At 33.1% G+C, this 24,445-nt stretch overlaps 3 protein-coding genes and 1 pseudogene across 12 annotated transcripts; 1 reads left to right on the top strand and 3 right to left on the bottom strand.

The window, feature by feature from the left end:
- Nucleotides 1–4,647: 4,647 nt before the first annotated feature.
- On the bottom strand, nucleotides 4,648–8,466 carry LOC105951751 (uncharacterized; annotated as a pseudogene). The gene is made up of 6 exons (XR_016029478.1): nucleotides 8,446–8,466; nucleotides 6,700–6,844; nucleotides 6,431–6,521; nucleotides 5,786–5,921; nucleotides 5,575–5,701; nucleotides 4,648–5,381 (listed from the first exon to the last, which is right to left on the bottom strand). The product of XR_016029478.1 is annotated as an uncharacterized LOC105951751 (transcript).
- Nucleotides 8,467–9,820: 1,354 nt separating this feature from the next.
- Nucleotides 9,821–13,387, bottom strand: LOC148765315 (putative serine/threonine-protein kinase PBL16). Of its 2 annotated transcripts, XM_088814240.1 has the most exons (6): nucleotides 13,104–13,387; nucleotides 11,826–12,068; nucleotides 11,534–11,678; nucleotides 11,287–11,426; nucleotides 11,047–11,173; nucleotides 9,821–10,334 (listed from the first exon to the last, which is right to left on the bottom strand). In XM_088814240.1, exons 2-6 carry the CDS (start codon nucleotides 12,042–12,044, stop codon nucleotides 9,970–9,972), a joined length of 996 nt encoding a protein of 331 aa, XP_088670366.1. In that variant the 5' UTR covers nucleotides 12,045–12,068; nucleotides 13,104–13,387; the 3' UTR covers nucleotides 9,821–9,969. The 2 variants fall into 2 exon arrangements, with proteins under 2 accessions (XP_088670366.1, XP_088670367.1); XM_088814241.1 differs by lacking the exon at nucleotides 13,104–13,387 and having other exon boundaries at nucleotides 11,826–12,092.
- A 1,935-nt stretch (nucleotides 13,388–15,322) lies between these two features.
- Nucleotides 15,323–18,217, bottom strand: LOC105951752 (putative serine/threonine-protein kinase PBL16). Its single transcript, XM_012975204.2, has 6 exons — nucleotides 18,028–18,217; nucleotides 16,913–17,127; nucleotides 16,678–16,822; nucleotides 16,360–16,502; nucleotides 16,151–16,271; nucleotides 15,323–15,909 (listed from the first exon to the last, which is right to left on the bottom strand). Exons 1-6 carry the CDS (start codon nucleotides 18,035–18,037, stop codon nucleotides 15,500–15,502), a joined length of 1,044 nt encoding a protein of 347 aa, XP_012830658.1. The 5' UTR covers nucleotides 18,038–18,217; the 3' UTR covers nucleotides 15,323–15,499.
- Nucleotides 18,218–18,378: 161 nt separating this feature from the next.
- On the top strand, nucleotides 18,379–23,845 carry LOC148765314 (uncharacterized). Of its 8 annotated transcripts, none has more exons than XR_016029522.1 (10): nucleotides 19,383–19,600; nucleotides 19,709–19,920; nucleotides 20,208–20,660; nucleotides 20,932–20,988; nucleotides 21,106–21,206; nucleotides 22,337–22,508; nucleotides 22,610–22,696; nucleotides 22,806–22,868; nucleotides 23,242–23,451; nucleotides 23,547–23,845. XR_016029522.1 is itself a non-coding variant. In XM_088813007.1 (7 exons), exons 5-7 carry the CDS (start codon nucleotides 19,525–19,527, stop codon nucleotides 20,715–20,717), a joined length of 798 nt encoding a protein of 265 aa, XP_088669133.1. In that variant the 5' UTR covers nucleotides 18,379–18,624; nucleotides 18,858–18,958; nucleotides 19,064–19,100; nucleotides 19,301–19,388; nucleotides 19,464–19,524; the 3' UTR covers nucleotides 20,718–20,880. The 8 variants fall into 8 exon arrangements, 3 of the variants coding, with proteins under 3 accessions (XP_088669133.1, XP_088669135.1, XP_088669134.1); XR_016029523.1 differs by lacking the exon at nucleotides 22,806–22,868 and adding an exon at nucleotides 21,372–21,429; XR_016029524.1 differs by lacking the exon at nucleotides 22,806–22,868 and having other exon boundaries at nucleotides 22,405–22,508.
- The last annotated feature ends 600 nt before the right edge of the window (nucleotides 23,846–24,445 follow it).

Raw genomic sequence — 24,445 nt, 5'->3', positions numbered from 1 at the left:
CAACATACAAGTTAGGACCGTATAATATTATTTTATTTTTGCAAAATAAAGGAATTAAGTGGTGGCAATAAGTAAAATATGAATCAAATGCAAAAAACACACCAAAATCCAATTGTTGAAACTTATCACTGATTTTTGAGAATATAAAACGTTTCCAATAACAAGAGTTACTAATCTTTTTACTTATTTTGGTCTTTTTTTTTTTGAGTTTTTCCAATAACTTGCAAATATAGTTTAAGTTTTGAAGGGTTGGCTTTAATGGAGGTAAATCTTGTTTGTTACATGTTTTTATAATTTTTTTTTACTCATAACAATTGTATAGTAATGGGGCCCGATATAAACCCGAAACCCGAAAAATATACATGAGCCGAGCTTGAGCCTATACTAATGAGGCCCGATGGTATGTGAGCTTGAGCCGATAGTAACGAGGTCTGATGGTATATGAGCTTGAGTCGACCCAAACTCGGCTCATTTAGCCCGATTGCCAGCCCTAGATATAACAAATCTTTGAGAAATAACTTGCAAGAACTATAAATATAACATAAACTAAAAGTGTAAGATGATTATATTAAATAACGTTTAATTGATTATTAATTATCATATTCGTTATTATTAAATAATTCAATTAAATTATTAATAAATATAATACAATAAAAAATTAAAACAAAGAGAAAAAAATTGAAAGGACTTGAGCTTAATTCATTAAATATTACGATTCGATTCAAATATTTTGAATAAAATGTAAATGTAAAAAAAATTATTAAATCATACGATCTACGATTTGATTCCTACGATTTTTACTTATACATACGAGTACCGGTACTTTTCTCATCTACTCTGGCCTCTTTCTGGCGTCATCTATATATTAAAAGGTCATAAAGAGTCAAATCATTTTTCACGACTCATGAAATAGGGAAAATTCAATTTGATATTCGATTTTAATTTTTTTCTTTCAATTATGGGTTTTTTTTAATATTTTGGCAATTTGGTGCCTATCGGTTTATTGAGCTATCAATTTGAACTCCAATCAGGAATGGCAAAGAGCCGGTTATGGGATGGTTTTACCTAAACCCGAGATCCGACAGGCGAAAATATATAAAACACATATACCTGAATCCGTTTTAGCTTCGACACGGACGCGCCCCAACCGATACAAGAATTAAATGGTTCTGACCCACTAAACTCGCTAACATAAAAAAAATTATATTTTTTTAATTTTCATAATATTCTACTTGTATATTTTAATAAAAAAATCTCAAGATTAAATACGATATGTTAAAATTTTGTACAAGTGAGTGAATAATAAGATTATATACTTAATTATATTTAACTTCTACAATAAAAAAAAAAGTTCAAAAAGCAAGACGGCTAGCGGTGGTCGACAATACTGATAGATATTACTTACGAGAAACAAGATTATAAATAGTGAAACGGTGAAAAATTGGCGAATGGGAATAGACACCATGAAAGTTGGAAGTTTGGTAAATGAAATCATAAATTAATTTGTATATTATAACTATTAAATATAATATATTATACGGGTCGGTTTCATAAGACTCGTAACCCGACCCAAAGTCATCCGGTTCTAGAAATTTAAACTCATTATTCGACCCAAAACCATTTAACTTATTCAGATCCATCCCAAACAGGTCGATTCCAAGTCTAAGACCGAGCGAACCCTTAGCCATTGCCATCCCTAATTCCAATGGAGGAATTAAATTAAGTATCAAATGATAAAACTATCATTGTAATACCTCATTGAGGTGCAAAAATGCACTACATGATAAAAAGAATCAAAGGAACCACAATTTCAATGAGACAGTTTAAAATCTCAACAAATTCCTAGGATTATATATGTCTATTAATTTATTTTTAATTCAATTTTATTTAGATAATAATGTATTAGATACCTATAAGTTGGAACACATTTTTTTCTCCAAAAGTACCAAAATATTATGTCAAGTACCAATTGAAAGTTTGATACTCCATTTAATGTCTACCGATTGGAGTTGCTTAGTTTATCAATATTTAATATTAATAACTACGCATATAAATATATTCTTTATTTTAGTATAAATTCGTATTCACGTACTGAAACATAAAATAATACATGAAAAATCTGAAATGAAACAAATGGAATATTTATGCAATTAATTTTTGTATTGCAACCTCTTATTTTGTGTACCTCTTTAAATGCTTACGACATTCTTCGGTACTTGGTGTTGAGTTCACCAACATATGTACAAAATGGAACTTACCTAAATTCAATTATATGGAAAATTTACAGTTTTCAATTTTCATGCATCAAGTTTGCAATGATTGTATATTTGGTTTCCCATGTTCATAAAAAATACATTTAGTCCCTCATGTTTCAATAATTTCACACTTTTGGTTATTTTCCTCAATTCACCGTTAGTCCGCCAGTTACGGTAGTGATAGGCACACATTTGATTATGTTAGTTTTAACACAAAACTGACGGAGAGGACCAAAAATGTTGAATTTTTGAAACATGAGGGACAATATTTGATTTTTTATGAACAATGAGGATCAAATGTGAAATCGGTGCAAACTTGAGGGATGAAAGTTGTATTTTTCTCCAATTATACCTTATACTTTCTTTTCATAAAATTTTGGTTATAAAAAAATGAAACTGGAAGCAGCAGAAATTCAGATAATTAGTTGAGATATTGTATTAGATATACTTGGAGTCATTTTTTTGTGACCCGTGCTCGAATTGAAAAAAAAAAACGATATTTAAAAAAAAAAGGTTTAATTAGATTTCCAATTTACTATATTAATGTATTGTCATTTAATATGCATATCTAAATGAAGTTTTTATTTGATCGTGCAAAAATGATATGGAACAAAATACAAAAATAATGGAAAAATGTTTACAATTTCCTACCTTTTTTAAAAAAGTATTGCGATTGAGGGCCTCTTCCTTTTGAGAGAAAAACAAAAGTGATGGGTGGCTTGGTGATTTCCAAGTATGAAGCTAATGTCAGAAAAAAGGGAAAAATACAAATTTTCACCCCTCAAGTTTGCATCAATTTCACATTTGGTCCCTCATGTTCATAAAAAACATATTTGGTCCCCTCGTGTTTCAAATTTCGACACTTTTAGTCATTTCCATCAATTTTTCGTTAAAACTAACATAATCAAGCGTTTGTCCATCACTATCTTAACTGGCGGATTAACGGTAAATTGACGGAAATGACGAAAAATGTTAAATATTAAAATATGAGGGACCTAATGTATTTTTTGTGAACATATGGGACCAAATCTCAAATCTATGCAAACTTGAGGGATGAAAAATGTATCTTTTCCACATAAAAATAAGAAAAGGGAAATTGCAAAGAAAAAGCTTAGCATAAAGAAATACTAAATGACTATATGTATCAAAATAATGAAGAGCATCATGACAAATTAAACAAAGCTATTTGTGGGTCAATTACGATGAATATTTAGAGAAATCAATATGTACTAATTCACGAGGTTTCAGACCGAAATTGACCTGTTTGGGGGCGAATTTGGGTGAGCTAAACAATTTTAGGACGAGTGTAATGAGTTTCTTTATATATATATATATATATATATATATATATATATATATATATATATATATATATATATATATATATATATATATATATATATATAATGATTCCGAATCGAGTGAGTACTGAATTTACTTTTCGGTAAAATACAGTTTGCACTCCTATAATATGAAAAATGTCGCATTCACCTCCTGTAGTATTAAAAACTATAAAAAAAAACCCGCCGTTAGTTATTTTGTCGGTTAAAATTTAAAAATGAAAAATAACAAAATTAAAATAATAAAAAAATTTAAGACAGCGAGAAAACATAGTCCACAACGTCAGCCACATTTTTTTTTAATTGATAATTATTTAAACTGGCAGGGGTGGTTTTTTGTAATTTTTAAACTTAGATCAAACGGTGTTAAGGTCAAAGGTCTGAAAACTAACGGCGATGGCCACATTGAGATAATTTTTCAAGTACGGGGGTAAATCGATGCAATTGAGAGCAGAAGGGGGTAAAGTGATATCGAACCGAAGTACAAGGGGGCAAATCGATGAATTGAGAATAGGAGGGGGTAAAGTGATATCTAACCAAAGTACAAGGGGCGAATCGATGCAATTGAGAGTAGAAGAGGGTAAAGTAATATCCAGCCAAAGTACAAAGGGGTAAAGTGGAATTTACCCTTTTTTTTTACTTTTTTTATTACAATTTCCGAAATTCTGCATTCTGATTTTTCTTTTTTTTTTAATGTCATTGGATTTTTGTTAGTAAATCATTCAACAAAATCGACCTACCAACAAAAGGTCTCATCTAAATGAAATAGTCGCCTCATTAAGCACACACCGATAAAAATCAAAGATACAAAATCCAACCGACAACGAAAACAAATAAAGAATGTTTTAAACGAGAAAAATAGTAAAACGGTTACATATTAACAGTGGCTCTTTTGAAACACCAAAATTCAAAATTATATTAACCTCAAAACATAGCATATACAAAATACTTTTTACTAAACAATAATTGTACCTCTAGTAGAATTCATTGATTCAATGCGATAAATTAATTAGACATCAGTAATTCTAAGTTAATCCAAAAATCAATTACTATCAGAGGACATTTTCACACGAGCCAAACTGCGAAATTGTGGCATGTTTCTTCACAACTTCGAGATTGAGGAGAAAACTTAGAACTTTCTTCATTGTGGGGCGCTTACCTAAATCATCATGTGTGCAATCCATTCCGAGTGCAGTAATCTTGGGCCCATCAGAAGGATCAAAATCGGGTTCCTCTGCTAGACTTTGGTGGACGAGCGAAAACTTGGGCTTCTTCGAGGAGTCACTATCTGAATCATCATCTTTCGAGTCACGATCTGAATCATCTTTCTTCGACGAGTCACTATTTGAATCATCATTTTTCGAGTCACGATCTGAATCATCTTTCTTCGACGAGTCACTACTTGAATCATCTTTTTTCGAGTCACGATCTGAATCATCTTTCTTCGACGAGTCACTATTTGAATCATCTTTTTTCGAGTCACGATCTGAATCATCTTTCTTCGACGAGTCACTATTTGAATCATCTTTTTTCGAGTCACGATCTGAATCATCTTTCTTCGAGGAGTCACTAACTAAATCATCTTTTTTCGAGGAATCACTATCTGAATCATCTTTCTCCGAGTCACAATCTGGACCATATTTATATTCCGAAAACTTCGTGTAGGCCCATTTGAAAACATATGGTGAAAGATTATGCCGGTTTTGTTCGGTGAAAACTCTCTTTGAAATCAAACTCAGAAGTATATTCCCAAATGCAAACACATCTGGCTTATCCGGAGCATGATCTGCAACAAATTTTTAAACGACTTGAAGTTTCAAACAAATTAATATAAACAAAAATGATACAAATCTTGAAATATTTAGTTTTAATTAATCTTTGATATACTCGTACTAATTGAATTTTCATCAGATAATCAATATCAACGCCCGTAAAATAGAACTTCAATTCTTAGTAGCCGAGAGTGTAACAGAAAGTACCTTCAAGCCATGCGCCAACATCCAGGTAGCCATAGCTTCCAATCACACGACAGCATTTATATTTGGCCCTATCAGGGAAAATCCCACCAGTTACGAGACCAAAATCACATAATTTTGGATTATAATCCTGCGAAAGTATTGAATTAATAATTGTTACATTCATTTGCTATATACGATATTCAATTACAGGAATGAAAAACTTACACCGTACCTTGTCAAGAACAATATGAGCACAATCAAGATTGCGAAGTGTTAAAGGTCTGTACGGACTCTTTATAGTGTTCAAAAAACCGAGGAATGGTTCGCCGGAACGGTCCGAACGGCCGTTCCGGAACGGGAACGGTGCCCTCCGTTCCAGAATCCGTAACCAGAACGGTAGTTGCACCGTGACTCGTCGGAACGCCGAGAAATCGGTGGGATGGGCGAGACGGAGCCACGGAACGGCCCCGATGCGGCCGGAACGGCCCCGGAACGGTGCCGGAACAGTGAAAAATAATTTGGAAAGAAAAAAAAATTAATTTAACTAAAAAAAATAAGGAAAAAAAACATAAAAGAAAAAATAAATAAATAATATGATGGTGGTGGCCACGTTAGATACTGAAGATTCCCCTGAATCACAGATCTTTGGCTTCACTCTTCAATTATATCCTACACAATTCTAGCTCGGTGTTCTACTTGGTATTAATATTGCTTATATTTTCATAATATTTTTTGTAATATTTATTTTTTAATTTGTAATAATATTTTGCATATTATTGAATTGTAATATTGGTATTAAAAACATAATTGAAGTATATTGTATTTTTTTAACAATTTAATTAAAATGTGTCCGTTTCGGCCGCGACGCAGTCGCGACGTTGCAACGGAACTGGAACCGCAGTGTCCGCGACAATGCAGTGAAGCAAATCGCACGAGGACATTGATTCTTTGCAGCCAAGTGAAATCATCTATGTATAAAACTCAAACTTCGATTAGGTGTCCTACTATCATTGTCAATTGGCATATTGTAGAAATCAAGAAAATCTCAACAAAAACAGCCCGACTATCTATCAGTAAGTAAAATATGGCAAATCGTTCCAGATTGTATAATCAGATACGAAAAACGAATAAAAAGAAAATGAATACCTTTAAGAACGAGGTTATAAACGGAGTCAAATGGATTGAAATCATAAACAACACCAAGACGACCACCTTCATAACAGAATCCGTACAACTTTATCATGTTTGGATGATTAATCACCTAATTATGGCCAAGTAAAATCACTTCGTCCTGTAAAAAGCAAGTGTGTACGTCAACTGTATTCTATTAGCCTTATATATATATATATATATATATATATATATATATATATATATATATATATATATATATATATATATATATAAGAGAATATAATAAATTCTTAGGTCTTGTTTGGTTGGGAAGATTAGCCATGATTAACTAAATAATTGGACTAAGTTTGATGTAACTTGTTGGGTCGACCCGTAATTATTATGTTATCATGCCTTTTAAGCATTGTTTTTTATTGAATCTTCCAAAGTTCAACAATACAATTAAGTTTCATTAAATTATTTAATTTTATTTTGACTATGCTTATCTTGGCAATCAAAGAAGCCCTTATTATATGCAAATAAATTAATAATTATTAGCTAAAATTAGCTATAGTTTTTGGGTATGAGAACATATTTTGAATGTGTTCATTGGTGGTAATGTAATTCATGTTAATCTTTTTATTTTTATTTTTATTTTTATTTATTTGGAAATACAGTAAAACCTTTGTAAATTAATACAATTGGAATTATCAAAATCATATTAATTTAATGAAATATTAATTTACCGATAAATTAATAATTATTAATTTATATATTAATTATGAATATTTTTTAGTTAGCATATAGTTGGTGATGATACTGAATTTGTTCCTCTTTGCCTACACGCATGAAGATTGATCAACACTCGTACTTTACGATATACTATGAAATGTTTATTTCATGAATCATGTCACTTCTCCAACAGTCAGTCACCCAACTTAATACATCTTCCAACATAATAGTATTATTATTTTGGGATATACGTCGAACACCCTGCATTGAAAATTTACTTCTTGAAAAATTATTTATTTGTAAATGATATTTGACATAAATTTAATGGACCTGAAAAACTATATATGCCCCCACTAATCATTAATTAGTATAATTATTTAAATTAAAAAAAATTATACACATAATCCACCTAAATCTTCTCCAAAAATTATACCCCAAATTCACGCTTCAGATTTATGCACAAATTAATGCTCCCAAATCAATTCTAAAAATCTAATTTTTTTTTCTTTTCTTCATAAGAAAATTTGATTTTGTTTTTTAAAAAAAAATTATTTTTCATTTTTTTAATTTGTGTTTTTTTTTTATTTTTTTTATACTTCTGTTTTTCAAATTTAAATTAAAAAATAATTGTTTTTAACAAATTGAAATTCACTATAAACTTACCAAAAATCACTACGTGATTATAGTATTCCGTCACGACCTATAAACTTATCGAAAATCTCTATGTAATCAACAAAAACCACTAATTAATGAAACCACTCTGTAAATTAACGAAAATTACTATGTAATTAGCAAATTCCATTACAAAAATTCACTAAAAACTTATCAAATTAACAAAAAATACTCTATAATTAATGAAAATCACTCTGTAATTAACAAAAATCACTATGTAATTAATAAATTTCATTACAAAAATTCACCAAGAACTTATCATTAACGAAAACGACTATGGAATTAATGAAAACCACTATGCGGTCAAAAACCACTATGTGTTTGAAAACCACTATGCGTGCAAAAACCACTCTTACATTGAAGTGGGTCATGTACATATAAAGTAGTCCTCCCCATGCTTGACGAAACATGAACCAGGGTTGGACAAGTATGTATTCTCAAACCCAATTCTTACCCGATAGAAGAGTTCATCACTCATACAGATGAGATGAAATACAAAAACAAATATCAACAATTGATAGGGAAGAGGAATAGACGTCGGATCAGATTACAGACGAAGATGTGGATCTCGGTTGTCCCCGGTCTATCGCGAATTTGAAAAGATATCGTCATCCATGGAAGCAAGAAGCACATGGAGACTAATTACGACTAATTTAATGCTCTATCATTAGCGACTAATTTTATGATTAGAACGAATTACGACGGATTTAGAACTTTCTTATTAAATTTACAAAAAAAAATAAAAAATAAATAAACTGTGTTTTCCGTTCGATTTTGGTCTCCGATGGAGTAGTGACGGCGTCTAGAGTCATCCCGGGTGGGCGCCCTGGGTGAATGGCCGTGAGAAGCAAATGACAATGGATGTGGGAGCCCTACCCTGGAGCTTTGTGTCCATGGCAGATGCAGGAGCTTCGTGTCCGTGACATATGCAGAACGTTTTCGAGGGGTTGGGGGTTGATTTTTTATTTTCTCAATTAATTTTTATTTAGATTATTATGTTTATTAAATATTTTATGTAGTGTTAATAATTGTTTAATTAATGTTAAGTGTTAAATAATTTGCTAAGACAATTAAAAATGCTTAAATATTGAATAAAATATTTTAATAGTTAATTAGTAGATAATTTTTAATGTAGGATTTAGCATCTGTCAATAATAGGAAAATATATTACAAATTTTTTTTTATTTCCAATTCTAAAACATACGTTACTTTTAGGTTTGGGGTATGATTGTGATAATTTATTATTTTTTATTAATAAATACTGAAATGGATTTATCTAACAACGTTGTAAAAAAAATTGGATCCATTGTAATTAGACTTGTGTGATGAGAGCTTTTGACAAATAATCCCTATTATTTTATTGTTTCATTAATTTGAATGAGAGGTGGATGTAGCTGCTACTCTGTTGAATCTGTTGACCACTTGTCCCCTACGTCTCTTTCTATATTATTATTTATATATTTTATTTTAAATTTTATTATTATCTATAGAAAGGGAATTTTATGGTGGTTTCTTCCATTTCATATTTAGTAACTGATTTTAATATAAAATTTAATCTAAGAAACCGAAAATGCTAATCCAATCTAATCCAATATAGATAACTGAGCGAGCCCTAATTTTACTAGGATAAATCATTCCTTTTGTGAATATTTTGTTAGGCCCAACCAACCTCGGATAAGCCCAAGTTAAACAAATTTGCAGTAATGGGCTGAGCTTCACACACACACACACACACTGACACAAAAGCAACTTATAAAATTTTAGTGTAAATTTGCATAGCAAATCAAACACATTTGTAAGTTACAATAAATTCTTCTGACATTTAATTTTATCTTTGAAATTGCACCTTTAAGGGTGAATGAAATGTGTCAAAATGTTTTCGAAATCTGGTTATGTTTTTCACATCGAAACTATGGCATGCTTCTTCACAACATTGAGATTGAGAAGAAAACTTATAACTTGCCTCATTGTTGGGCGTATAGCAAAATCGTCGTTTGTGCAATCGAAAGCCATTGCAGTAATCTTTTGCATATCAGAAGCATCAAAATCGGGATCTTCACTTAGACTTTGGTGGGCGAGCGAAAACTTGGGCTTCTTCGAGTCGCTTTTTGAATTCTGTTCATATTCGTAACAACTGTTCCAAGCCCATCGGGAAACCGACGGTGCATTATTTAGCCAGTCTTCTTCAGTCTCGACTCTTTTTGAGATCATATTCATAAGTAAAACCCCAAATGCATACACGTCTCGCTTCGCCGTAGATTGACCTGCAACAACAAACTTCTAAATGACTTGCACTTTCAAACAAATAAATATTTAAAAAAAATTAAATAATGATATGGTTAGATGCAAATTGCAGCACAATCAGAAGTATGTAAAATCTACCAATGTACCACAAAAGATAATTCGTGATCTCGAAATTTGGTTAATTTCAAAAACTGCCCCTAATATTTAAAAGATAACACTTTATGTTTCCCAGTTACAAAAGCAATCTTGACGTCGAATCAATCTTTCAGACTACACGAGAAATTAGTTGCCTGAATTTGCTGATTTTGTAAAAAAAAAAAAAGTAATGCAAAAAGTCCAATTTAACCGTGTACAACTCAGTAATTCAAGAAATCCGTAGAGGAGCAAATCAGTAAAGGAGTGTTGTGCAAATCAATTTGATGTCGGGTCCAAAACTGAGAATTTAAAAAAAAATCGGAACTTATAGGATCAATTAACCTAAGTATCAGGGCTTTTTCCAAAACCGAGCCTTACCTCTTGCACCAAAAATACCAAAAATGCAATTAGCCTTTCTGAACTAATTTCTAAACAGTGATGCATTATTATTAATCATCTTTAAAATAGCTCGAGGTCATTCAACAATAATTCAGTAAAAATATTATAATCTATAAAATATTCCTGATCAACGCCAGAAAATAGAACTTCAAATTTTAGTTGGTCAAGATTGTAACAAAACTTTAGTTAAAAAAATACCTTCATCGAACGACTTGACATCAATATAGCCATAGCTTCCAAGGACATGATGGCATTTATATATTGACCTATCGGGGAAAATCCCACCAGTGACGAGACCGAAATCGCATAATTTTGGATTATAATCCTGCAACAGAATTAAACGAATAACTGTTACATTCATTTGATATATATATATATATATATATATATATATATATATGATATTCAATTACGGGAATGAAAAACTTAACACCGTACCTTGTCAAGAACAATATGAGCACAATCAAGATTACGAATTATGAGAGGTCCGTACGACGGGCTCTTCACGGTGTGCAAGAATCTGAGGAGGGAAGCGAATCGCATGATGACATTGATTCTTTGCAGCCAGGTGAAATCATCTACACACAAGTGAAAATCGCGCGGTGTCATTTTATCATTGTCAATTGCATAATTGTAGAAACTCGAGATAAAATCTATTTAAAAACAGAAATAAAACACCCAATACCTTTAGGAATGAGGTTATAAACGGAGTCGAACGGATTGAAATCATAAACAACACCAAGATGACCGATTTCATCACAGTATCCGTACAACTTTACCATGTTTGGATGATTAACCACCAAAGGGCTGCGAAGTAAAACGACTTCATCCTGTAAAAGCAAGTATATCAAATATCGGGAATCGTAGATATATAAGTATTTGAAATGTATATATATATGTGTATATATATATATATATATATATATATATATATATATATATATATATATATATATATATGGTAAGGGATAACATGCCATTAGTCTAGATTCGTTGTCTCCAGGTCTGTATATGTATTTTCTTTTTGGAACTTCCCATATCTTCACCATCACATAACGAGTCGATTCAGCATGGACAATCTTCCCACGATAAAGTTTGCCAAATTGAAAACGGCCGAGGAAGTTGCTCTCGCAAAAGTTATCGGTGTAACTAGCCAAATCCTGATACGAGAGGTAGAGAACATCTCCTAGCTCCATTTTTCTAGCATATGTGTATCAAAACTATATCAAACTGTAATTTCCATCAACTCAAATGCCAAATTCTAAACCGAAACTTCTTTACATATAAGAATACGCAAACTGAAACAGGATTCGATTCGTGTAAAGAAGTACTAATCATGGTAATAATTTGACTAATCCAGTGACATATAAAAACCTACGAAACTATTTTGCATATTGTTTCTAGTTTCATGCGGCACATGAGGATTTACCGTTACGTAACAAGATTCAATGCGAAACTTTGTGCCATATAACTTAAATAACTAAGGGGGTCTTATTGCAAATAGCTAAACGAGTAGGACTGTGAGGTATGGAAGAAGATAAATATATAACACATCACACAAGCATATAAAGGCAGTTTAGCAATATGTCCAAACTGCTCCATAAGGGCAATCTATGTAGCACGGACACGAGGAAAAGGCATGTCCCGTAAATGGGGACACGGGAATTTGAGGGAAACGTGTAAATATTAAAAGTATAGGGGTATATTTATAAATATTCTATATAAACATATTTAAAGTTTTGCTTATACATAAATTCTTTTTATAATTTTTCATACAAACATAATCAAAAAAATCTACTATCAACTATCAATTTGCAATTGATTTAATAACTTTTTAGAAATTGCAAAGTGGCTCATAAGGTGTCCTCGAGTTTCCGAAAAGCGGAAACATTAGGAAAGTTGAAGTTTCCATGCTACATAGAGGGCAATACATTAACTAGAACCATAATTTTATTGGGCAATTTCATTAGTTTGTTATACCAATACAACTATTTAATGGCAAAATTTCGGCGACGAAAATTCAGATAAAATCACGAGCTCAAATCAATATCAATAACATCGGATGAAAACACCAAACTTGTGAGAAAAAAAAAATTCAATTGACGAAACCGAAAAGTTTAGTAATCGAGGAAGCTAAGCGAATCAGATAGGCTAAAAAAAGGGGAAAAAGCAAACCTTTAGCTCCATAACCAAAAGCACACAACAAAGGAAAAAGGAATTAAACAAAAAAAATAGTTGGGATGGAAAAATTGTACCTTAAATAAATCGTTCGCCGGACAATTACACCGTCGCCAAAAGCTCCGCCGTAAGAATTGGTGGAGGTAGGTGTCAGTTAAGGAAGGAAGTATGGAACAAGGGTTTCGCGGCAGCTCCCTCGATATATATAATAAATCTTCAAATTTAGAAGATTAGGCGCCAAACAGTCCGTAGTTATTAATTTATTAGAAATCCACTCGCTTGAATTTTTTGTTTGCTAAAAGTTCTTCAATTAAGCATAAATAAAATAAATAGAATTATATGTTTAACGATTCTTTTATATATATATATATATATATATATATATATATATAAGAGAATAATATATAATAAATTCTTAGGTCTCGTTTGGTTTGGGAGATGATCCATGATTAACTAAATAATGGAGTTTTTATGAATAAGTCACTAATCAACCATCTTTATTATTCTAGGTTTAGTTTATGGGTTATATCTATTTCCTCAATAAGCTTTTCTATTTAATATATGTATTATAAATAAAGAAAAAAATTAATGTATATGACAAAATTACCCCCAACCCTTTAACTCAATTCCTAATTGTAACCTCAATTTAACTTTAATTTTGACTTTTTCTTTTTTTGTGAATTTTTTTTGTTTCGCTGTTGATTTTTTCTTTCCCTTTTTTCTGCTTTTTCTGCCACCGGTTTCCGGTGTTTACATTTTTTCTTTTTGCTTTTTCAACCGCTGGTTTATGACGTTGACCTTTAAATTTAATTTTTTTTTCCCTAAAAGTTTTATATTTTTTTTTTACATCCGTCGTTGAACGTTGACCGTAATTGTACTGTCACTAACAGTAATTATACTGTCAACCACAACAATATTATTATTATTTTTTGCGTTTTTATATTTTGTTTGATTTGTGGACAAGTCAACGTAATTATATTACTGTCATTGACGGTAAAATTACTGTAAACACAATAATATTATTGTTCGTGTGGCAGTTAAAATTGAGGTGGACTACACCTCTAGTCCTTTGGCATTCTAAACATGAGGCCGAGTATATTTGTATCGAAAATCTCTACTTCATAATAATTCTTTATGAACATAAACTCTACCTCTAAATTTCCGTTTTGAATCTTCCAATTGAGGTTAAATAAGGCAAGTCAGAATCGCCAACCCTAATTCAGATGTGTTGGAACGTTTGTGGAGTTGGAACGTCATGATCGCGCTACAGTAATTTTCGATTTTGATATGTTTCTGCAAAGTTGCGATGTCACGAAAGAAATAAAAAATTAAAAAATTAAAATTAAAATTAAAAAAAAATAGGAAAAATAGGAAAAACAAACAATCAACCAAAAAAGTCATTTTTCACAAAATAATATAAGTAAACTCCAAATGTGTATAATTCCTCACCATTTTTTGTCCTATAATCGCGCAATGCAAGACTAGGGATATCACCTTGGATCTAAGAGCAATTCTAATAGCTATTCTAAAATTTGCAACTTCTTATCAAATTATACACAATGAACAGTGTTTTAGCACATATTTTTTTGTGACTCACTCCAACAGTGGTTGTTTATATTTTAACACACCACCTTTGACACATTAACTAACTCCAGCAATAAATTTAAAATAATAAACAAAAATTATATTTTATCATAACTATACATAAGAAGAAAACTTTTGGTGGGGAAGTTGATGTGGATTAAATTTTCCATGTTTTTGTACTTTATAGGGCAAAAAGTAAATTTTAGCAGACAAGCTTGGCTTGTCAAATTTAGAAAGTCAAATCCATTATTTCACTAGTGTGCTAATTTTTAAAATAGCTGTTGGAGCTCATTTTTTTTTATAAAAGTTGTAATATATGCTAAAATTTAGCATACAGTACATCTCTTGGAGATGCTCAAACAAATTTGGCAACTCAATACTTTGGATTTCTTATGGTTTTATGGATCTAAGGTATTACAAACTAGGGTTCACAAAGATTGGTGCGAATTTTGGGGATTCAAAGAAGAATTTGAGTTTCCTAGGGTTTAGGGGAAAGAAGAGGAAATTTGTTTTGGGGTTTTGGCTCCATTTTGGCTGCCACATGGACATCACGTTCATTGCACATGACAATTACACTTAAGTTAACTGCGAGAGTTGACGGTGAAACCAAAAATGTAAAAAAGTGGGAAGTTTGAGCTTAAACCCATGGCGAGATTCGCCGTAGGAGGACTAAAATTGTTTTATGTGCCAAGTATAGGGACGAAAAATGTAATTATCCTCTATCCAACGCTTCATCTCATTCTCATAATTGGAGTGGGTAAAGTCTATCTCAAGCAAAATGACAAAGTGAAGCACACCATTTTTTTAATAAATAACATCATATTCTAACATCATTCCCTAGTGCATACATCACATTCTAATATCATATTTCAATGCCATAAATAATAAATCAGCAGCTCTTTTTAGTAATTTCCCATGGCCGAAGCAGCATTTTGTTGTTCGCTCCAATGAATTCAGCATTGTCCTTAACGACTTCGAGTTTCCGTAAAGCTCTAAAAACTTGCTTCATTGCAGGCCGTTCAGATTGGACTCCATTAACACATTCTAACGCAATCATAGTAATCTTGTGCCCATCTTCACCACAAAATTCACTTTCAGACGCCATACTTTTATGGACAAGCGAAAACTTTGCATCTCTCATTTCACTGTACGATTCAAACGCTTGGCATTGTCCTAAAGCCCATTCGTAAACAGTTGGTAAACCAGATTGTCTGTCTTCTTCGGTGTAAACTCTCTTCGATATCAAACTTAGAAGTATCACCCCAAATGCAAACACGTCTTTCTTGTTCGAGCAATCATCTGTTACAAAACCCAATAAATAATCCTTTTAGATTCATAAATAGGACTAGGGAACTCACAATTTTTCAAGTGTGCAAACTTTTCCCACAAAAAGGGATGCAATGTTTAGGTTTCATTGCAATAAGATAGCTCGATAAACGTTCAACAAGTTTCAAACAATTGATGGCATGATAGATAATAAGGTAAGATTATAAATTAGTTGTTAAATGAATAGTGCATAGATGGTGGAGAATATACATACCTTGACTGGATGCACTAACATCGATGTAGCCATAGCAACCCAATGGGCCGGAATACGATCTTCTATTGGGGAGAATTCCACCACACATCAGCCCGAAGTCGCATAGCCTTGGATTATAGTCCTGCATAATTAGTCAACTACTAATCAACCGATTTCTTCATACTAGTACGAAAACCAACGTGCGTACTTAAAAAAGCATCAAAACGCACCTCTTCAATCACTATATGAGCAGGATCAAGATTCTGAACTACGAAAGGGGTGAAATATGAAGTAGGGTATTTAGCATGTAGAAATTTGAGAACGGAAGCCAATCCAAATACCGCTTTGATCCTTTGCAGCCATGTGTAACTATCTATGAGTCGAACACACTTTTCAGTTATTTAGCACAAGTTAGGTAAAATCTGAATATAATAATAATCATCGTTGTATATGAACTGCCAACTTTCAAAACTTAACAACATCTCATACGAGAGAAGCAGTATATAAGAAATCTCGAAAAGGGATAAAAAAAAAAGAAAATCGAATACCTTTAGAAATGAGGTTAAAAATCGAGTCAAATGGATTCAGTAAATAAACAGCACCAAGATGTTCATCGTCGAAGCAGTATCCATACATCTTTACCATGCACGGATGCTTGATCACAACTTCATGGCGAAGTAAAATGACTTCCTCCTGCACAAGCACATGCGAAACATGTGAAAAAAGTCGTAAGAGATAACAAAAAATTTAAAGGTTGAAACAATACCGAAATCGCAAACATACCATTAGTCGAATTTTATTATCCACGGGCTTGAAACTGTATATTTCTGGAACTTCCCATATCTTCACCAACAATTTAGTTGGACAGGTTTTCCCAAGCACCGCACGATAAATTTTGCCGAATTGGAAACGACCGATGTAATTGCTCTCACTGAAGTTGTCGGTAAATCCAACCAACTCCTCGTATTCAAATCGTCTAACATGATCCGGCTGCATATCTAGGCAAAGGTTTACGTAAAAAGAAAATTGTAAAACAAAATCAGATTCTGGTGGATCAAATTATACTATGCATGAAGCAAATAGAAGAACTTTCTCATCAACAGAGCGATACGTATAACAAGGTATTATTCAGATACGATAAAACACTCGACTGAACGGATTGATCCCGTCAAGATAATTAATTTCGAGATAATTGTTTCTCCAACAAATTTCGATATTATTATACTCCATTCAGCAAAAGAATGAGCAGAACAGGATCCTTTGAAAAGTTATGCTACTGTATAACATAAAGTCCGAAAGGGAAATTATATTTATAATATCTCAAGAAATTTCCGTTAGAAAGAGATCCCTGAGGGAAAACATTAAGTCTGAGTCCTACAAATTTTTAGTGAGCATGTTCACTATAAAGGTTACAGCTTTACTGTTAGAATTTTCTAATTGATTGCAATTATTTAATCAAAAATCTTTCAGGATAAAATTTCAAATATGCTTGTCTGTGCCAAATCATTCCAAAATTTGTGGTAAAATAATAAGTAGTAAAATAAAATAAAAAAAAAATAAAAAATTGAACTATACAAATTTTGATTAGAAGAAAAAAAAAAAAAAAAAAAGTAAGCCTATAGCTTCAAATTACAGTATCCAAAAAAGAGAGGCGAATTTGTCAAAAAAATACTAAAACTCGATTAACGAAAGCACACAGCCCCCAAAATCAATAAGCAGAAAAAATTGCTAAACCACATATATATAAAACATAACCCATCAGAGAACAATGGAATAAATTAGGGTTCGGGATATTCCATCTTCAACCAAATCATTCAATTAGATGAATTAATAACATCCTGCAACTAAAAATTAGAAGGAAAAAAAATTGATACAGTGAGTACGCCGGTAAATCTCACCGTCACCCATCGCCGGAGTTGGAAGATTTCCGAATCTGATTTGAGGAGAGTAGCAAGAGGAAAAACAAGGGTTGCAGAGTTGCAGGTACGGAGGAGAAGTAGAAAAGGAATAGGCTTTGGAATTATGAGCATGCCGTGTATATATATATATATATATATATATCCTAATTTTCTTTTATGCATTTTCTTTACCTTTTTGTTTTGGCCCAAATAATTATATATTATAGGGATCTCCTAATTTTCTTTTATGCATTTTCTTTACCTTTTTGTTTTGGCCCAAATAATTATGAAACGCTGCCGTTCCCAACATTCCCACCAATCAGCTGTTCTTATTATTTTCTTTTCTCTTTACGTGTGCTTGATTTTCACTTTTCTTTTATTCCACTTCCTGTAAAACGACGTCGTTTTGATCTCCATCGCCTCCTATTGCTGACCGACCCTCTTTTCCATCTCCAATGTCGGCCACCGCCTCACGCTCCATCCACGTCGACGCCCACCGCCCTTGCCGCCAACGTCACTTCCCACCGTATTTTCCTCCAATTGCAGGCGTTCTCCACTTTTGATCGCATCCGGAATCATCCGTACCCACCATGACTCATATCCTTCGTTAACTATTCTCTTCAACTTTTTTTGGTTTATGCATAATTAGTATGAATAATTTTATTTTTCAGATCTTTAACTTTTAATTCAAAATCCATGTTTTGATTTTCCCTTTTCTTTGTGAAATTAATTTCTTCTCGTAGAACCCAATTGAATTTCGTGCGTGTGTGTGTGTTTTCTTGCTCTGTTGTGTGCATATGTATTCTATGTATTTCTTAACCAGAATTAACGTGGAAGGCAGATAAAGGGCTATTGCTCGCACCACCGGCAAAGGGAAGTGTCAAGATGATGGCTTCACCCCTGAACTGCGCCCTGAACAGCGCCGTGAAAGGTAACGGCCGTTTTCTTTTCAATTTTGAATTTTTCTTCTAATATTTTTTCTCTGCTTCAATATTTTTCAGCATCCAGTTTCTACTGATATTGTTTGTTGTCCCAGTGATAATTCACGTCGAATGTCCGTGCAGAAAGATAAGGTGAGTTTACTATCATTCGGTGAATTTTTTCCGTTTTGCTTTTCAATTTCCCCTCTGCCTAAGATCTCAATCCTCTTGTAGTTATTTTTCTCTCTCCCTTCAGTTCCGTGTGAGATTCGCAAAAGTTTCGAGGGCTTTCGAACAAATTTGTTGTGTTTATCTGTTTTTTCTTCTCATACTTTTCGATTTTCTCTGCGTAGATTGCTGCTTTACGGAAGTGGATGAATCACTGCTCGATTTGCAAAATCCTTCCCTCTCTTCTCCTGTCTTCATCCAAAACCAATACAGGTGCTGTAGATTGAACAACTTTTATTACATAAATCTGTTTTTTAAGGAGAATTTTTTTACTCTTGTTGCCAAAAGCGGTCGACAAAGCCGGGTCCCCCTACAACGATCTTGAGGACACCCTGGCTCGGGCCCACGCATGGATCAACGCCTCTCAGGCGTCCGGTGTTCCTATCGTCTTCATGAACATTCAAACCGAATCCCTACTCACCAAGGTGTATATTATTATATATATAATTCGAATATGTTTTCATCATAACTATATATCATTCGATTATTATTATTAATTTTTAATTTTTTTTTGTACATATCGGGAGATACAGCTTCTTCTACGGTGAGTGCTGGATCGCTTGCTGACCTGTCGAACCTTGCAAACACGAGCATCTACGGTTTTGAGGATTACCACGGCGTGGACATTGGCGTTGTGAGAGGCGTTCGTCTATGGTTCTCCGCTCTCGCGGGGGAGATACCTGTTGAGATCAAAATCAAGGACACCGACACCAAGCTCGGATTCACCATCAGCAGAACTGAAGAGGTACCTTTATTGGAACGGAAACTTTCCGATCCGAATATTTATGATTTTCGAAAAATAGTTTCCTTCCGTTGCAAATTCCAGAAGTTCCGATTCCGATTTTTGTGATTTTTTTTGAATGGAATTGGAATACATTTATAGATTCTGAATTTCGATCCGATTTTAATCTGCGAAAGTATTCTCATTTTCTTTCCCAAATATTATACATTGTGTTTTTTTATTATTAAAGGTGACTAAAATAGAGATTTCTTTCATCCTGATTTCCAAAATTCCGATTTTTTGGAATGCAGGGGTTCATATACATATCGTCTGTGGTCGAAGCAGATAACCCTTCGGAGCGGTCGGGATTGAGCAGTCTCTACAAACAAGCATCGCTAGCATCGAGATTGCTCGTGGTTTCAAGAATATCGAACCGAAAGGTGCTCCCGTGGATGGTTTCTCCCGCAGGCGCAATCCGGTGCTTCGACACCGTTTCTCTCGGCCAAAAACTTTCGCTCCACCGCCACGCCAGGGTGGCAATCATAGTGCACGTCTTCTTGCGGGACCGGAGGGTGAACTACGCTAACGTGGGCAGCATCCGGGCCCGGGCCATGTCCACGTCAACGTCAAGCTCGCCTAATTTGGGGCGGCCCGTTAATCAGAGTCAGGTGGTGCCACTGGAAGTTGACGACCAAGAGGATTTGGAAGATGACTACGAGATCGAAGTTAGCGATGAGCCGGATATTACGCCTGAACGGAATAATGTAGGCGAGTTTTCGTTCCGTTTGCGCGATTTCGGTCTTACGGATAATTGTGTGTGAAAATGTGACTTATTATTATTACTCTTTTTGTGTTAATTGTTGGTTTTTGTTTTGGGAAAACTTAACTGAGCAACTCACATTTCTTGTTACGTAGTTCTTGTTATTGTAATTGGTATACTTCATTATTTTATGCACGATCTGTCCTACCTAATTTTTTTTCCTATCTGAAATTATTATTATTTTTTGTTACTATTTTTGAACCAATTTCTTGTAGACCGTAATGGAAGAAGTCTTCCAGCTTGAGGGTCTTCCTGACTTCATTCCGTAAAAGGTACAGTCAGCATGGTTTTTCTACTTCCACTTTCTATTTTTTTTTTCATTTTTCATATTTCACTGAAAACTCTCTTTATTTGAAAACTCTCTCGCATCATCTTTGATAAAATTGCAGATTTGCGCTTCATTTTGCTGCCAAATTTTGATGGGCAGATGGCGATCTTCTTGAACATACATTAAAAAAATGTGATTTCTTGGAATCAGTTGGAAGCGCAGGTGCACTACTTCTGAATAGTTGTATGGATTGGCTTTCATATATACCTTTCTTTCATTTGCATCTCAAAATCTTGCTCGGAAATTTATTTCATCCTGACATTTTCCAAATGGATAATTATAATAAATATATTTATTCATCTATGTTGGCCCATGGTGATCATGAAGGCATCAATTTGAGTTCAAATGGATCTTCCAAAACCTCCATCTTTAATTTCATTATCTGGTATGATTACTTTTTATGTTTACTAAAGTTGGATCCGAACGTGAAAAGGTGAAACACATTATTATTTTTACTTTTTATGCGCCTCGGTTTTACTTGTCTGAACAATGCTATGTGGAATTAATGGAGGAGTTTGAACAGTAGATAAACTAATAAAGATGCAATAGATTGAGGTGGTGTGAATAAAAAGCTAAGTGCCTCGAGCAAATTATTCGTCCAATAAGAGAAGATTTAACTGTTTATTGATCTCGTTACAGTTTTGGTTTTGGCCAATAGAATATTCTGCTCATTTGTTATGTGTTGACTTTGGGAAGAAGATTATTTTTTAGGCTGCAACTTCGCTGATATGCGTTGTCTATTATTTATAGGTATTGATATCCTTATCCTCGATGAAACATAGTGCTGAAGAAAAAAAAAAAATTTAATTGCTCTCTGTTTTTTATAGTATATATTTGCAATGAAATCTCAATATTCACATATTATGATTTATTTAATATATAATGTATATATATTCGTGATCTGGTATATCAACTCTGTTTATTGTCAATATTGATTGCTTGTTATGGAGATGAGCTTGTTAAAGCCTATGAGATTTATAATTCACATTATACTCTTCTATTGCTAATAGACAAATGGGATTAAGTAAAAATCTTGTGTGTGTGTTTATGTATACATATATAATTATAACAAATACGTAGTTCAAGTTCCATTGCAACACCGAACATATTTTGTGGCCAAATCGGACATTTGTTTTTAAATAAAATGCTAAATTAATTTAGAATTTTTTAATCATGACAATAAACATGTAGTCAGTAATCTTCATGTGGTATGGCTGTAATTGTTTTTATTCCTGTAGTTGCCATGTATTTGTAGAAGTTTATATGTATATTTATTTTTTGTGAAAAATTAGCGTGAAAGCTACATTATGGGATTGATGCTCTGCATAATGTTCAATGCACCGCCGTTTATGTTCGATAGGAGAGAAGGCAACTCAACTATTTCCGATGCACTGTTATTCAATAGGAGAGACAGAGGGAGAGTCAAATTACATTTACAGTGCACGGCTCCTGCATCAAAAGAGAGTATATTTTCCTAAACCTAAAACTGCTTGTTTGCATAATGTGTATGAATTTCTTTCTTTTGCTCAATTTTCTGACTTTTGGTGAACGCTACTGGAGTAAAGGAATGCGATATGAAATAAATGATGGCCGCAGTGTGTGGCCTCGAAACTGGCTCGACCAGAAGAAAGCCGACTGAGAATCATTTCTAGGTAACTTTCGTGATTCTCGTATTTTGTTCGATGTTAAGAACATTGAAAGTAAATTATGCCATTTTACATGTCTATGGCTCTGATAGGAAAAAATTAACTTCATGGGCAGGCCCCCCTTGCCGACGCCAATTCTTCGCATTGTGGGGATGCATATGGCTTTTAGTTTCAATTTGTGAGAGCCTATTCGTTCAAAATAATAATGAATGCGTGTTTATTCGCTATTTGTGCATTACCAATTATTTATGGGAGTTCGATTGATGTTACAATTAATTGTCTAGAGATTAGAAATGACTGAAAGTTAGGTGCTCAACTTTCTGTTCTAGCCGGTTTTTAGCTCTCACGTATTTTTTTCGAATGTGGCATTGAGGGTGAATGGTCATACTTATTTTATAATATGGCAGATACATTGCTACAGGCGTAGGAAAACAAAATTATAATCAGTGATGACCTTTATCTTTTTGTACGCTAATATGCTTTGGATTTTCTTTACTTGTCAGAAATTGGATATTTTTTTTTGTTTGTTCTGATGGTATTTATTTGCAAAGGGTTACTGATGCTTGCTGCGTTGAGTGGTGCGTGGCCTTTTAAGAATAAACAAGGTGTCATGAATTGAAGATGGCAAATCAACCCACCATTTCTTAGGAACTTCAACTTTCAATGAAAACACCGTTGTCCACGTTGGCTGTCTTGCCAAGATCAATCCAACGCCCCACTCGACTTAATTTACGGATTGGGTGTTGTACGGCTTGCTGTGGGTATATATAATCATATTTCATTAAGTTTTGCCTTACAATTAATTAAGAACATATATATATTGTTTTGATTCTTAATTGTCTTTTTCTTTTCTCAGGCTGTGGAAGGGACTCGAATTTGTGGGGCGTCAAGAATTATAGGCGTTTAATTAAATCCAAGTCGTTTTGATGAAGGTTTACTTAATTGCTCAATAAATCTTGAACATGCCATAAGTATTATGCATATATAGTACTAATGACAAGTTCAAACGTTTATTGAAAATTAATTAAGGGGTCAAATACAAAAACACCCCTATACTATATACCGCTACATACTACACATAAATACAAAAGCCTACAAAAACCTCCCAATTGTTAATTTTTGCCAAAATATGACAATAATACCCTTGTTAAAGCATATATATATATATACTAGGTTAGAGCACCACGCAATGCACGGTGCCGGTGACCTGTTTACATATTTTTGTAAAATGTATTTTTTTACGCAAGCGTGAGTAATGAAGGGGATAACGAGATGCTACATCGAAGTTTCCCATTTCCTGATCAATATTAGAAGACTGAATATAAGGATCATATTAAAACAAAGCATTGTATATTGTGAGACGGGCTATGAAATAAGAGATACGATTGATATGTAAAAAGGTAAAAGACCAAAAATTATATTTATTAATGATATAGAGATGATGTTATACAAGTTAGTATTCTATGATATGTAAAGGATAGAATGTCCGTACATGATCATTGCAGGACTCATTGTTGCAATGGATGATATGGTTTATCCCAAGTTTATTATAAATAATTTAATAAATTAAAGTTTTCCTAAATCGTAAATCGTAAAATTTGATCGATTTGTTGATATTTAAGATTTATTTGATCATTTGAATCGACATAGGTATGAATAAATTGAATCGCAAATCATAAGATTTTTAGCTCATTGTTGCGGATTTTCGTAAATGAGTCGCACGCGATTACAACCGATGAGGAGTCGAAGCATGTT

The sequence above is a fragment of the Erythranthe guttata genome, chromosome 14 (genome assembly GCF_056151865.1).
Source record: "Erythranthe guttata isolate IM_541 chromosome 14, IM_541, whole genome shotgun sequence".
Lineage (NCBI taxonomy): Eukaryota > Viridiplantae > Streptophyta > Magnoliopsida > Lamiales > Phrymaceae > Erythranthe > Erythranthe guttata.
The sequence above is the reverse complement of the archived record's forward strand: the minus strand, read 5'-3'. Positions and strand labels throughout refer to the sequence as shown.